This window comes from Chiloscyllium punctatum, chromosome 2 (assembly GCF_047496795.1).
Source record: "Chiloscyllium punctatum isolate Juve2018m chromosome 2, sChiPun1.3, whole genome shotgun sequence".
NCBI lineage: Eukaryota > Metazoa > Chordata > Chondrichthyes > Orectolobiformes > Hemiscylliidae > Chiloscyllium > Chiloscyllium punctatum.
This window is the reverse complement of record NC_092740.1, coordinates 18120078-18136829: the sequence shown is the minus strand read 5'-3', so window position 1 is coordinate 18136829 and position 16752 is coordinate 18120078. Positions and strand designations below refer to the sequence as shown.

General features: G+C 39.8%; 1 protein-coding gene across 8 annotated transcripts in view; it reads left to right on the top strand.

Annotated features, from left to right (window-relative positions):
- nek1 (NIMA-related kinase 1) overlaps positions 1-16752 on the top strand; it is a 165065-nt gene that overhangs the window by 33121 nt on the left and 115192 nt on the right. For all 8 annotated transcript variants that reach the window (XM_072594483.1, XM_072594516.1, XM_072594508.1 and 5 more), the window contains exons 9-11: positions 5394-5594; positions 12178-12247; positions 13370-13515. In XM_072594483.1, coding sequence (XP_072450584.1) covers positions 5394-5594; positions 12178-12247; positions 13370-13515 — 417 coding nt within the window. The remainder of the gene's footprint in view (positions 1-5393; positions 5595-12177; positions 12248-13369; positions 13516-16752) is intronic.

Genomic DNA, 16752 nt, shown 5'->3' with positions numbered 1-16752 from the left:
AACAATGGGCAATTTTCAAATGAGATCATTGGAACATGCAGTACACCTGTATTTTGACAACTGAATGTGATAAGGCAGAAGCTGGAACTACTTGGATAGGTTAAGAAATTAAAATGAAACCTCAAAAAATGCAACAGAAATGAAATGTTTAAAAACATGAGGAAACAAAGAAAAAAGATAAGACAACCTGCAGAAATAGGCAATAATTCTTTTTCCTGTATTTTCACATGTTGTAAAATATATCAAGATTATTTGGAGAAGATGGGGTGATCAGAGATTTGAAGAAAAAATTAATTTTTGACTAATCATTGGTGGAGCTACAAAATGAGCACAATACTCCTGTAAAAACTACAGAAATGATGGTGAGATAGCAAGTATTGGAGAAAATCAAGAGGAACAATGGGATGGGAAAGTCCAGAAAAAGACTATCCAAAAATAGCCTAGACCCCTAGTGGCATCCTGTAATGCTGAGGGATGTTACAATGAGAACTGGGGGAGACTCTAACCTTGATCTCCTTAATAGCCTTGCCTGACACTGGAGAGTTTCCTTCACAATACTACTTGTTTAACAAGTCTGAAAGGGATATGGCAGATACCTATACTGTGGTATAGAGCAAGAAATCTAATATTTCAATGAGTTAGGAGACATTGTTCAGAATAATCTAAGTAGTGTGATTTGAGTATCTATGTCCCAGTGACTGGCAGCCTGTATCACATGTACATCCTTTTGATCAGTAGCAGCTGACAACAGACCAGTTCAGCTCAACCAGTCTGTGCTTGCAAATCTCAGAACACCAAGTCCAACAGTGATTCTGCTACTCAATAATGTTTACGAAATAATCTTGACTCTGCCAAGAATTAGCCCAGAGACCAATTTTAAACGGTCAGTTGCCATCATAGTATGATGCATTTTCTGTGTGCCAGAAGCAAATAACTAAACAGGATCCTGTTCTACAGGAATTTATCTATACTATTTTTTCGTTGTGAACCTAGTCATGAAGACTGCCAATTTCTGCTACATTTCATATGGTTACACCCTAAGTCCACTTACCTGGCCAAGATGGGCTAACAGTTCCTGTTGCATTTCCATGCCAACTAATCAGCACCCTTTTTTTTTGTCCTGTTGGATGAATTGGCTTTTGCATGACAGTCCTGATCATGGAAAGATGAAAAACTTTGACTGTCTTTGCCTCTTTCATAGCAATTTTTAAAATTAAGTCCTACCAAACAATCATAAACTATGGATTTAGGAAAGCACGTGAATGTTGTGCATTGGATTTTCCAAGGTTACTTAACTGGTGCTGCATTTTTTTAAAAAAAAGAATTCTAAGAACACTGTGTGGGCCTTGCTGGCTTTTTCGTGTTATAAAATCCCTACAGTGTGGTAACAGGCCCTTTGGCCCAACAAGTCGACACCGACACTCCGAAGACTAACCCATCCAGACCCATTCCTCTACCCCATTATCCTATGTTTTTCCCCTGACTAATGCATCTAACTGAGACATTCCTGAACACTATGGGCAATTTAGAGTGACCAATTCACCTAACCTGCACGTCTTTGGATTGTGGGAGGAAACAGGCACACCCAGAAGGAACCCATGCAGACACTGGGAGAATGTGCAAGCTCCACACAGTCCACAGAGATTGGAATCGAGCCCAAGTCCCTGACACAGTGAGGCAACAGTGCTAACCACTGAGCCACCCTGCTGCCCCCCAGATGTTCCTCTTGTCCTGCATTTATTGCCCATCTGTTATTGCCTGGAGAATAGCTAAGAGGCAACCACACTTGTGAGTCTGGTGTTACATGTAGGCCAGACCAATTATGGACGGCAGTTCTCCTTCCCTAAAGAACATCAGTGAACCAGATAGGGGCTTTTTCCAGCATTTGATGGTGGTTACATAGTCACCATTATGAAAGGTTTTTGATAACTTGTTATTTAATTTGGATTCTGTTTTCGCTATCTGAAAGTGTGGACTTTGAACCCAAGACTCCAGAAGATTAGCTTATGGCTCTGAATTGTTTACTGCAATCATCACTGCATTATTGCTTCTCCCTAAATTGAAGGCTTCATAATTAAAATTATGTGTCACTATAGAAAAATTGTTAAATATCAAAAAACAGTACAGTTAAAGGATTGTTTTTGGACTAGAGAGAAGTAAGCAACATTGCCTTGCATGTTCTTTACTCAAACATGTGTCTGCAGTTCAATCCGCCATCTGAACTTGCAGACTGCAGAAAACATATGGTACAGATAACTGAAGAGAAAGTGAAGTGCCGAAGGCAATGACTGATGGATTGGTTGAGTTGGCAGATGAAATTTATATACTTTTGAGTGGGAATAAAAAGTACTGAGATGATGTTCAGAATGAGAAGAAATGCAAGTAACTAGGACTATTCTTCTTGAAACAAAGACTGCAGATAGGTAAAAATACATTGAATAGTTACTGTTGTTGGGTACCTCGTTGGGAACTGGAAATTCTGAGCTCTTAAGTAATGCTAAAAAGAAAAGGACAGATTAGGATTTTATCTGTGCATTATAGTTGTTAGGCCATACTACTGGAAAGAATGGATTACAGTTCACCATTCATTCATTTCCTATTCTGCTTCAGCTTGAAAACTCTGAGATATTCAACCATGGGTCCACTTGAGCAGAATGTCTTGAAGGTCACTGAATAGATAAGCTATTGTATATCATCAACACTGTGCCACTGCACATGCCTTCTAAATGTCCCCACTTTGCCAATGTGATTTAAATGGTTTAGTCCATGTATTTGACTTCAAGCAGCTTAAAGATATATTTTTGTGAGCTTAATTTTAGTATTCTTTTTAAAATGTAATAATACCTTCTTTGGCACTTATTTTTGAGGCAAAGAAGATGAAAATTCATAGTATACAGAAACATTGTGACAGCTCTTTGTGGATGCAGAACTGTTAGAGGCTGCAGAACCATGCCACCCCTTTCTTTTTGTTTTGTTTTGAAATGACAGTCAGCTGCTGTATTGTGAAATTTAAAGTTCTTGACAACCACTTTGACAGCTGCTGTTAACCAATAAGTACACAAAGTAAGTGTGATTTTTTTTTTGAGATGCTAGGAAGGTGGAAGGTTGGGTGGGTAAGGTGACTGGTCGGTAGGGTGCCGACTGGGGAGGGGTAGGGTTGAGAGTAGGACTCCAAGTGTTTGGAGGGAAGGGTGGCAGCTAGAGAGGTGGTAGAGTTTCCAAGGTACTATGCCAAAAGTAATGGGTATGGCGTCAGCCAGGAAAGGTGCCAGGATTCCAAATAGGGAGCAAGCTGGAAGGCAGTTAAGGTGCCTGCAGGGAGAGTGTAGGGTGCTAGTTGTAGAATGCTTGCATGTTACGGTGAAAAGTGGTAAGGTAATTAATGTAATGTTTAGGGGAGATCAAGTGGGTATCTGGTCTGGTGTTGGGGCGGGTTGGGAGGTGAGAATCTTGTTGGTCGGTTGACCTTGTACCTGGGAGGCAGATGACCATCTTGAATTTTTTTCTTCTTCTGGTGATGTGTGCTTTCTCTAGTTGAAATATTGATTGACTTTTACCCTAAAAGATGCAATGGTTACAACTACAGCTGCTGCAGTGGCTGAATGTCTCCTGTTCCACCAACCCCTGAGTAAAGAAATATTTTGTTTTAATTTGCTTCATCAACATACTCTGGAAGTTCATTGAGGAAATACTGTTGACTGACTGTTATTAAAGACTTTCAACATATTCTTTCGTCTTTTCTGCAGTTGTGGGAATAGTGCCATCCCCAAACCTCATAGTTCTCTGTCCTTGGCATCTTCTTGTTGAATTTAATGTTACACAATGAGAGGGCGGGGAGGTTAAGATATACTTTTGGTTACTTTTGGTTGGTTGCAACAATTTTTCTTTGTTAACATGTGGCTGTCAGACTTTAATTAAAACTTAGTTAACTGGATTACAAAAGGAGAGCCAATTTTAAGGTCTTTGTCATCAAAAGAGAGTGGAGTTTTATTACCTGTTTACCTGTATTAGTGAGGTTATGAGCTTACAAAGTGTGCTTGTGAATGAAAAAGGGATACCTAGTGCAGATGCAATGATAAAGGCTGATGCAGTTACAGATCGAAAAGCCTCCTGTGTTGCAAGAATGAGTCCAACTGGTTTAGCTGGTGTCCCATTTCTTTAATAGTGGCACGGTTTGCTGTTCTGGAGTTGTCCACGAACAATGTTTTTGCAAGTTGCTTTTTCACCACTGATGTCTGCTATTGAGAGCATGAAGGGCATCCATTATCGTTGCTGTTATCAATCCGTGTTGCTTTTTTTTTGACTTAAAGACTGCTATTCGTTTTGAGGATTCTGGTCTCTGTCATTGTTTTGTTTCACGTTGTCGGCAGTGGATCATCTCTTAGTATGTGGATATCATTGCAAACGTGCGTAAAACAAGAGTTGCGAATTTCTTGTTGTTTCACTGAGTTTTGGTGCCTTTTAAATAAAAAGTTAATGCAGAGTCACCTAGTTTTGCATATTCTATGTGGGTTGCCTGGGTTTGTCACATAATCACTGTGGTCAATTTGGGTCAGTGGTGTCCTTTTTTCTGAGACCGGTTTTATTTCTTCCATGGTATCGGGTATTCAAGTCAAATGATGCAAGTTAAATATTGGCTTTTCCTACAGTCATAATGCTATGCTGCATAGATTCGGACTGTGATGTTCTTTTGTGCTGCATCCTTTTCCTTATCCATTGCATGCTTCTGTGACCTAGTTTGTGTTTTAGCATCTTTTTCCTAAAACCTACTGCCAAGAAAGATGTCTTGTACCATAAGCATTGACACTGAAAAATATTGTATACTGTGGGGACAGTCACAATATATTCAAGAAAGAAATTGATACATTTTTAGATTTGAAAGACATTTGAGGAGAAAATGTCATATCAGCATTGAAGTATCAGCCATAGCCATACTGAATAGCTCAGAGGGCTGAATAATTACTCTTGCTCCTGGTTCCTATGTTTTTACTGTGTACTCCTGAACCTTAGCATTGTAACAACAACATTGGTTTTGATTTAATTCAATCAGGTCCATCCTTCCCTTTGTCCTACCTAGAGCTATTGGTTTATGTGATACAGTGATAAAGGAGTATTATTTTCTCATGTGAATTTCCTTTGCTTGCATTAACTAATCACATAAAAGAGTTATGGGCTTTAGAGAGTTATTCACAGAATATATTTGTGATTTGTATGCTGACTTCAAATTGCTGATTTTAAACTGCTTTTGAATGGGTTTTTAAAGAAAAGTCCTGTTTTTATATTTTTCACTTTTTTTTTTGCAATACGGATGAAATTAAGCTATCTATGTCAATGGTTACACTTTCTCTTGTTAGGTCATAATTGACTTAACCTCCACTCTTCTTTAAATGCAGTTTGAAGCCGGTAACATGAAAAACTTAGTGCTGAAGATTATCCGTGGATCTTACCCACCCGTGTCTGTTCATTATACCTATGATCTGCGTAACTTAATGTCACAGTTGTTTAAAAGAAATCCAAGGGATAGACCTTCAGTAAGCTCCATACTGAAGAAGCCATTTCTAGCTAGAAGAATTGACAAGTTGCTTTCAGCGGACGTGAGTATTGTGTTTTCCAATTTTTTTTTTAATATATAGACTGTAGAAATTATAAATAAAGCCCAGTTTTTATCATCGAATTCCTACAGTATGGAAGCAGCCATTCCACCCATTCGGTCAATGGTTGGTACAGTGGCACAATGGTTAGCACTGCTGCCTCACAGCGCCAGAGACCCGGGTTCAATTCCCGCCTCAGGCGACTGACTGTGTGGAGTTTGCACGTTCTCCCCGTGTCTGCGTGGGTTTCCTCCGGGTGCTCCGGTTTCCTCGCACAGTCCAAAGATGTGCAGGTCAGGTGAATTGGCCATGCTAAATTGCCCGTAGTGTTAGGTAAGGGGTAAATGTAGGGGTATAGGTGGGTTACGCTTCGGCGGGTCGGTGTGGATTTGTTGGGCTGAAGGGCCTGTTTCCACACTGTAATGTAATCTAACCTTCTGAAGAGCTTCCACCCACACCCACCGCCTAACTGCATCCCTGTAACTCTGCATTTCCTATGGCTAATCCATCTAGCGTATATATCCCTGGACACTATGAACAACTTAGCATGGCCAATCCACCTAACCTGCATAGATTTAAACTGTGGGAGGAAGCCGGAGCACCTGTTTTAAAAAGCTTTGTTGTTGAAAAATAGTTGCATTGTGACATGTTGCATGACAGAAGATATGTCTTTGGGTACCCAGTGTGTGGGAGAAATTTAATGCTCAGTTCATGTCTTGGAATGTTTCCTTTGCAGATAGACAATGGTAATTTGGAAGACCATTTGTGTATTTTCCATAATTCTTTTCCCCCGTTTTTGTTCATTTTCACAACTAGTGGGTGGAGGTTAGGCATGCAGTTTTATGCCTTGGCTTGAAGAACTGTGGCTGGAGTGATAAAGAAGTTGAGAATTATATAAGGTTAGAAGAAAACGTCAACTAAGTTGCCAGAAACACAAGAGTTGGGAGGGTTTTAGAATACAGCACAGGAAGATCAAGAAATTGATAGAGACAAAGAATTCAATGTGAATGTGAATTAGCACAATTCATAAAAACAGTCTGTAAAAGTTTATTTAGTTATGTAAGAGTAAATATTTGCCAAAATACATGTGGATCAATTACAGGCAGATTCAGGAGAATTTATACAGCTCACTAGAGAAATGACAGAGAAGCTAAATGATTACTTTGCCTCTGTTTGCTCTGAGGAAGATATTAGAAAATTCCCGCAACTGGAGATTCAAATGGATTGACAGAATGAAGAGTTGAAGAAAATATAGCTTTTATAAGAAGATTGTACTGGAAAAATTAATGAGGCTGAAAGTTGATAATTCCCCAAGTCCTCATAGTCATAATTTGAGAGTGAAGGAGATGGCTGTAGAGATACTGGATGCATTAGTGCTCATCGTTCAAATTTCTACAGATTCTAGAATTATTTATGTGGGTGAGAAGTGTTAAGTGTTACCCACTATTTAAGATGGAAGTGAGGGGGAAAAAACAGAATTACAGACCTATTATATTTGCATGTTGGATTTGGATTTACAAAACATGAAGAGGTTAGTTAACAAAATTTAAGCGCATAGAGTAGCAGGTAACTTACTGACATGGATAAAGGATTAGTGAATAGGCAGAAAGTAGGAATAAGTGGGTCATATTCATGTTGGTAGACTGACTAATTGGAGGACCACAAGGATTACTACTTGGGACCCCAGCTATGCAGGATATATAGCAATCGTTTGGATGTGGGAACCTGATCAGGTTTAGATTAGATTACTTAGTGTGGAAACAGGCCCTTCGGCCCAACAAGTCCACACCGCCCCGCCGAAGCGCAACCCACCCATACCCCTACATCTACCCCTTACCTAACACTCGGGCAATTTAGCATGGCCAATTCACCTGACCTGCACATCTTTGGACTGTGGGAGGAAACCGGAGCACCCGGAGGAAACCCACGCAGACACTGGGAGAACGTGCAAACTCCACACTGTCAGTCGCCTGAGGCGGGAATTGAACCCGGGTGTCTGGCGCTGTGAGGCAGCAGTGCTAACCACTGTGCCACCGTGCTGCCCAAATGTAATATTTTCTAGATGACACTAGAAAGAAGACACTGTGCTAGAAGAAAATGGCAAATGGAACATAATGTGGAGAAATATGGAATTGGAGGAGCAGATGTGTTGAGTACTTCTTAAATGCTAAGTCTGCAGCAAGTGTAGTTGTACAAATACCTGGTGGTCCTTGTTAACAAATTACTTGAAGGGTAACCTGCAGGTGTTACAATAATTAGGGAGGCTAAATTTCTTTTTTGTTTATTCATGGGATGTGCACACCACCGACTAGGACAGCATGTATTGTTGGTTTCTAATAACCCATATGACGGTTAAACATCAAAAGCACTACAGTAGGGTTGACCAGGTAAGGACGCCAGATTTCCTTCTGTGAAAGACATTAGTGAGTCAGATGTGTTTTTATGACAATTGGCAGTGGCTACTTGATCACTATTAGGCTACCTTTCATTCCCAGATGTTCATTGAAGTTAGCTATCACCATCTGCAGCTTGGGATTCCATGTTCCTTGACCATTAGTCATGGGCTTTTGGTTTACTCGTCCAGTGGCATTGCTGTTATGGAACATAGAAAAGTACAGCACAGAGCAGGCCCTTTGGCTCAGTGTTGTGCTGAGATTTTAATCCTAATGTAAATGTAGTAACTTAACCTATGCACCCTTCAACTCACTGCTGTCCATGTGCACGTCCAGCAGTTGCGTAAACGTCCCCAATGCCTCTGCTTCCACCACCACAGCAGGCAATGCATTCCATGCATTCACTACTCTCTGCGTAAAGAAACTACCTCTGATATCGCCTTTATACCTTTCTCCGAATATCTTGAAACTATGACTTCTCCTACCAGTCAATCCTGCCCTGGGGAAAAGTCCCTGGCTATTGACTCTATCTATTCCTCACGTTATTTTGTACACCTCTATCAGGTCTCCACTCTTCCTCCTTCTCTCCAGAGAGAAAAGTCTGAGCTTATTCAACCTCTCTTCCTAAGGCAAGCCCTCCAGTCCAGGCAGCATCCTGGTAAACCGTCTTTACATCCTCTCTAAAGCCTCTGTATCTTTCCTATAGTAGGGTGACCAGAACTGGACACAATATTCTAAGTGTGGTGTCACCAGAGACTTGTAGAGCTGCAGCAAAACCTTACAGCTCTTAAACTCGATCCCCCATTAATGAAAGCCAAAACACGATATGCTTTCTTAACAACCCTATCCACTTGGGTGGCAACTTTGAGGGATCTATGTACTTGCACACCCAGATCCCTCTGTTCCTCCACACTGCCAAGAATCCTGTCTTTAATCCTATATTCAGCATCCAAGTTTGACCTTCCAAAATGCATCACTTTGCATTTATCCAGGTTGAACTCCATCTGCCATTTCTCAGCCCAGCTCTGCATCCTGTCTGTATTGCACTACAGCCTGCAGTAGCCCCCTATACTGTCGACGACACCTCCAATCTTTGTGTCATCTGCAGATTTACTAACCCACCCTTCAACCTCCTCATCCAAGTCATTTCTAAAAACTACAAAGACAGAGGCCGAAGTACAGAGCCCTGCAGGACCCCACTCACCACTGACCTCCAGGCAGAATACTTTGCATCTACAACCACTCTCTGCCTTCTGTCAGCTAGCCAACTCTGAATCCAGATAGCCAAATCTCCCTGTATCCCATACTGACTTTATGGATGAGCCTCCCATGGGGAACCCTATTAAATGCCTTGCTGAAGTCCATATACACCACATCCACTGCTCGACCGTCATTGACCTGTCTTGACGCCTCCTCAAAGAAATCAATAAATTTGTGAGGCATGACCTGCCCCTCACAAAGCCATACTGACTGCCTTTAATCACCCTATGCTTTGCCAAATAGTCATAAATCCTATCCCTCAGAATTCTTTCCAAAACTTTGCTGACCACAGACGTAAGACTGACTGGTCTGTAATTGCCAGGGACTTCCCTATTACCCTTCTGGAAAAGAGGAACAACATTCGCCTCTTTCCAATCCTCTGGTACAACTCCTGTGGAGAGTGAGGAGGCAAATATCCTCGCCACCGGCTTAGCAACCTCCTTTCTCACTTCCCAGAGCAGCCTAGGATAAAACTGTCTGGCACTGGACACTTATCAATTTTAATGTTTTCCAAAATTTCTAGCACATCAACTTCATCAATCTTGATCTGGTCAAGACTGTATCCCAACTCCTCTAAATTTTCATTTACAACAAGTTCCCTCTTCTTGGTGAAAACTGAAGCGAAAAACACATTTCTGGTTTCCCCTATCTGCTCAGACTCCACGCACAAGTTCCCTACGCTATCCCTGATTGGCCCTACCTTCTCCCTGATCATTCATTCTCTTATTCTTCACTTATGAGTAAAATGCCTTTGGGTTCTCCCTAAACCTTCTTGCCAAGCCTTTTTTGTGCTCTCCTCAGTCCATTTCTGAGCTCCTTTCTAGCAAGCCTGTAATCCTCTAAAGCTGTGCTAGATCCTTGCTTCCTCCACCTTAAGTAAGCTGCCTTCTTCCTTTTTGATGAGAAGTTCCTCTGTTTTCATCATCCAAGGTTCATTTTAATCTTACCCCTTCTTACCTGTCTTAGAGCAACAAATTTTGTGCATCACTTGCAACAACTGTTCCTTAAATAGGGCACAGCAGACATGTGGAGACTTTCTGTGGAACAATTGCTCCCAGTCTGTACTTTCTAACTCCTGTCTGATAGTGTCATAATTTCCTTTTCCCCAATTAAATATTTTCTCACGGTAAGATACCGACTCTCTCTCAACTTTAGTTTCTGAAAACAACTGTGTGAACAATTAGGTATTACTTTCATAAAAGCACAGTGAGCGTATCCACAGGTTACTACAACAACGACAAAACCCCCATCTAGCATTACTTCATCAAGGACAGCTGGCAATGAGCAGGAAGTACTAACCTAGCTAGTAATGCACACATTACGAGAAACGTTTAGCTTAAAAAGATCCATTTTTGCATTTACACCATTATCCCTAATGTAATTAATCTCTCCTGTCTTCCACCTTATCAAACCATTTGTTCTTTCTCCCATTCTCTACACTTGCCCTGCCTCTATACTTAGCTTAAAGCTATTACATCTGTGACTTCATCAAGTTCCCATGAAAGGTCATTGGCCAGAAGGATTAACTGTCTTTCTGTATCCACAAATGTTTTACGACCTACTAAATGTTTCCACCATTTTCTATTTATGTTTTGTGTTTCCAGAATATATAATATTTTGCTTTTGTATTCTACTGGCTTTGTCTGGCTTGTGCAAGGAATTCTCCTAAAATCCTGACTGACATTTATCTTCACTCATGTGACGAAATGCACCATGTTTGACTTATTTGTTTCACTTCTGCTTCTGAATCTTTGCATGGAAATTGCTGATATGTCTCTCCTGATTATAATGAAGGCTACATTCAACAGTGTTTCATTGCCTGCAAGACACTTTGTGATTGTCCTGAGGCTGTCCAAGTGTTTTGTGAATGCAGATTATGTATTTCTCATTCTTGAGAGTTGAATAAATACATGAGGAATAGCAGTGGCTCAAAGCACTTCCTTTCTTTGAACTTTATTGTGCAATGTTGCTTTTTATTCAAATTCAAGATTGCACTGAAAAAATATATGCAAAGCACCAAAAAAACAGAAGGAGGTACAAAAAAAGCAAGGATATGCAATACGTGTTGCTGTCAATTATGTTTTGTAGAAAAACATTAGCAAGTCAGGGTTATATAACAATCCTTGCCTGCTTTCAAGACTTTTGAATTCAAGAACTGAGTGCAACCCAGCATGTCTTTATCTTCCCTACCTTTGTCTCTTCCCATACCCTATCTCAATTTCATTTGAGGTAATTGGATATAATTGAGGATTTTATTCCTTGAAAATTATAAACTATGTGATTGAAATCTTTTAAGATATAAGGGGGATCAAAAAGGGTGGAAATCATATTTCTGCAAGCTAAAAGAGGAAATTAGACAATTATGTTCACAAATGGTGGGCAGAAGTTTGCAACAGTCTTGCACAAATGGCAGTTGGTACTTGCTTTGTTAATTACAAGTCTATATTAGGTTGACAAAAATCAACTGTCACATTTGAAGGACAGTGGAGTCAAACTGGGTATTATACATGACAGATCAATCATGATATCATTAAATGCTAGAACAAGCTTGGGCTAAATGGCTGTACTCCTGTTCCTATATTCCTAACCTGAGGATAAGCAAGGATTCTGACACTGACTGACCTTTCTCACTGGTGACGACTTCAAAGTAGGAAGGACAGTGTATAGGATGGTAAAATCTGTATCAGTAAGTACTGTGACACATGCAAAGCAGAAAGTATTCTGCAGTGTTCTGCGAGAAGTGTACATTGTTCATATAGCTCTGTGAATACAAATTCAGGGAACAAAAGTGAATAAACAAGGAGAATTGTTGAAAAGATACAGGGAAAATTTTCAAATACTTGAGGGGGGTAATGAATTGCAGTGTGTGAAGAGAAGCAAGAAAAACAGAATGATAATTCTTTATCTTCCCGACCTGATATTTCCATTTCTAGCTCATTGTTGAAGAATTTGGTCATACAGTTCCACATCATGCTCCAAAACCAGTTATCCCCAGTGCAGCAGGTAAGAAACCTTTTTACTTTTAACTCATTGTCATAGGCTATCTGTTTAAAAATAAGTTTTATTTTAAAACATTTGTGAACTTTAAACTATTCTAATCTGTGCTCAAGGATAATAAGATCTCCCATGTTCCAGTGGTCATTGTAGCTGTAGAATCAGTTAATTAAGAAACGTCCTGCAATTAGCCTCCAGGTCAGGTCTCCCAGCCAGTGTTCGGTCTATTCATTGCCTCTTACCACAAACTGTTCCAAAAGTCCCTAGTAATCTTCAGCTCCAAACCAAAACTCCTAAAAGAAGAAAAATGATGAAAAAAATCAGCGAGGGTTCTAATACTGGGAATTCCTTTGCATCTCCATTTCAAATGTGACCACTTATTCTGTAACTGTGTCTTCTAGTTTGAAATTGGATCAGCCTTTGGATCATAAAAATCTGTTCGCAGCACCAATAAGGTCACATTTATTACTGTTTCACATGCCCTGACAAGGTACTGGGGCTTCTCTTCGAACTGCTGAATGTCTTGTGCTGACACTAACAATATTGGTGTTGGGTACATTTCAGCACATTGAGTGGCTGTTGCGTGTCCAAGTCAGAATGGTCCATAATTTTCTACTCTCTCTTCCTGTGGTGTGAGGCAAGAAAAAGCTAATGAAGTGAGCTTGCAGCCATGCATGCATTTGGTCACACTACAACCAGGGTATGCAGCTGATGTAAAGGGTGAACGTCAAATCCAGCCATCAGGTTGCTGACCAGCAATCTTTTTCCTGGAATATGATAAAATTTCAGGTAAACAATCTTAAATTTCATAACTGATTCCTTCATAGTAGTAGTACTTTGCTGACAATGTTCTGCAGGGAAACCAGTCCAATTAATTTGCTCTGACAGTGCTCTGGTTAAGCTGAACCCATTAGTACCTTCATGAAGACAACAAGCAATGGGAAGTAATGGTGACTTTGCCTCCCACACCTACACCTACAATTTAGGAACTGCACGTAGACCCAGGAATGAAACCAACATTCTCCAATGTGCTGACAGTCACCAGAGAAATTCAATTGAGGATTGCTTGCAGAAGATTGAGAGCATCAGGTTGACCAGAAACCATTCATCAAATTTTCCTTACCTTGGCAGTAAAACGACCAGGTCCAGTCTCTGGATCTGCAGGACCTGCACAGAAAATCACCAAACCAGCTGCCAAATACAGAGTGCCATTGACTGTAAAATCTGCAGAGGCAGCTAAAAAGATTTCTGATAAGAAACCACTGAAATACAAACAGGTGAGATACAATAATGTCATGTTAACAGATGTGGATCTATTCTGGAGCCAAGTAAATCTTTCTCATTACTGTTCAAGTGTTGTAGCTTGATATTTCTGTCAGCTGTTGCATTTTACTTTCATGATGAGCTTTATGATGAGCTTCATTGGTTTGGAAACCTTTAGTGCGCTTTGTGTTACTGATGACTTGAGCTCTATGTACAACATTTTGAAAGTATTGCTTTGGTTTATAATGGACAGGCTTTTTAAAATTGTAATTTTGAACTGGATGGTTGAGCCAACTTTGCTTTGTGGAGTTAAGCATGTCACCAGACTTTCAACATGTCTGTTGATGTAATGTTGTGTTTGTTTCCCTGCTCCTTTTCTCCAGCAGTATTTCTTCTGTAAAAGCTTTGGCCCTTTTGTTAGCATCCTTTTGTAGTGCAGCGATCGTATGTAGCTGTGATTCAATCTTGCAGAGCAGATAGATTCTGAACTCTATGCAATATATTTTTAAAGAAATGTGTTCTAACATATAATACTATAAATAACACACAGACATTCCAATATCTCAGCAGTGATAGTTCAAAAATATAAAACCATTTCCCTCATGAATTATAAATGCATGAAAAATCGAAATGGAATTTACCGTTCACATTTAAGTTTATAAAGATGCTTGAGTTTTAACTCCTCTTGGAGAAAGTGAGGACTGCAGATACTGGAGATCAGAGCTGAAAATGTGTTGCTGGAAAAGCACAGCAGGTCAGGCAGCATCCAAGGAGCAGGAGGATCGACGTTTCGGGCATGAGCCCTTCTTCAGGAATTCCTGAAGAAGGGCTCATGCCCGAAACGTCGATCCTCCTGCTCCTTGGATGCTGCCTGACCTGCTGCGCTTTTCCAGCAACACATTTTCAGCTCTTTAACTCCTCTTGCTTGTATTCGTGTATGTTAAAATAGCCAGAGCAGCTTTAATCCAGTGATTTGCAGCAAATGTAAAATATCACTCAAACTCAATCGACAAAATATGCCAACTGCATTAGAGAATATGCAATATCACATAGAATGCTACTGTCTCTTTAAAGGTACAGTAAAAGTGAAAAAGTTGCAACTTGTACTGGAAAGTTCTGATGATTTTGGAAAATTACTTCCATCTAGTTCGGTTTCAGTACTGAGCTGTATCAATTTGGAATTAGCAGGAGGATCGAGAGACATGTTTTAGAATATGGAATGGTCCACCAGAGGAGCAGTGGCCAATACATCTTTTAAGGATGGAGGAATATGTATCGTCATTTGATTTAAAATGTTGTGGAAAGAAAATAAGAAAGTTGAATGAGATTTGGATTGGTCTTGAAAAGAGGCAGTACAGTCATGAAATGATGGACAGGGTTTACTTTCAGCAATGTTAGTTAAAATACTCTGGCGTAATGTAGTAAATTCACATTTTAAAAACATGTCAGCTAACATCCCATCTCATTGGACTCAATGTGTAAGAAACCGTAATATTAAACGTTGCATGATCTTGGAGAATTCTAATGCAAGAATTTGGAAAGAAATTGGTAAAATGTGTCTCAACAACCAAATAAGTGCCTTTTGTTTCTGTTCCTGTGACATAGTTAAGTTTTTTTCTTTTTTCTTTTTAGACAAATCTGTGCTGATCTTTATTTGTAGTATCCACCTGTTTTGGAGATGTAGCTTTGCTTAACAAATATTAAGGCAGCTGGTGTAACTCTACAGAATGCATTGTAGCATTAAAAAACTGCTCCAACTCATTATTTGATAAGCTTCCCATTGATGAATTTATTCTCTTCAGTTGCATCTGTATTTTGCCCTATTCATAATTATGGATGTTTTGCAACAAGTGAATAAGCGTCCGTCTGCTTGCTATCCACAGTTTATCCATGTTAATATAAGGCTATTGTTTATTGCTGTCAAACTTATGTTAGAATAAGTTTGTACCTTTGCTGATGAATTTTATAAAGCAGAAATTATATAAAAGAACAGCTCCCTCGCACATGGGAGTGGTGGGGGAGAAGATACATCTGCATAATTTTCTAGCTGTGCATGAGTGCCAGTGAAGGAGCATGAGGACTGCAGATAGTAAGTCCTGTCATCCTTTGTTAATGGCTAGTCATCTAGTTAATCATCCAAGAATACAAACAGAAGGACTTCTGCAAAAACAACTACTGCAAACATTACAGAAATGGTTTATGCATGAGTTGTAATGTGCAATATTTGCATAACAGTTTTATCTGAAAGTTATTCCTTGACATGAGATGATAACTGAAAAGATTTTCTAAAAATGTCTTTTGTAAGTTTGGATTGGATTAGTTCTGCTTTGACTCTTTGTTCTGTGACAGACATTTTCAAAATGTCCAGTTTTGATTTGTGGATGAGCGATTTATTCAGTAAACAAGTTGAGAGATGAAACTAAGTCAATGAAGAATCGTTAAATAGGATAAATTGTTTTAGTGAGAGTACTTGTCTTTCAACTTCAGTAACCGGGCTGACCGGTGGGATGTCTTTTGGAAGCAGACATTAAAAAGAAAGATAGATAAAGGTCAAAATAAATATTTATTTCTGAAACGTTACCTCTTTCTCTAAAAGAAAATTTAGAACTGACTTTTATTTTGTATATAGAACTGTATAGTGCAGTCCAGGCTCTTCAGCCCTCGATGTTGTGCTGACCTTTTTATCCTACTTTAAGATCAGACTAACGTACATACCCTTCATTTATCCTATCTTCCATGTGCCTATCCAAGAGTCATATAAATGTCCCTAATATGTCTGGCTGTAGTACCACTGTTGGCAGTGCATTCCATGCAACCAAAAGAACCTACCTCTGACATCTCTCTTAAACTTTTCTCCAATCACCTTTAAAATTATATCCCCTTGTGATAGATATTTTCTTCACGGTGGCGGTGGGGGGGGTGCAAAGTCTCTGCCTATCCACTCTATCTGTGCCTCTTAACATCTTGTACATGTCTGTCAAATCACCTCTCATCCTTCTTTGCTCCAGTTAGAAAAGCCTGAGCTCCCTCAACCTTAAGACAAGCCCTTCAGTCCAAGCAGCATCTTGGTAAATCTCCTCTGCACTTGTCTAAAGCTTCCACATCCTTCCTATAATGAGGCGATCAGAATGGAACACGACATTCCAAGAGTGGTCTAAACAAGCCTCCAGTGCTGCAGCATAACCTCGTGGCTCTTAAACTCAGTCCCCCTACTAAAGAAAGCCAACACACCATACGCCTTCTTAACAACC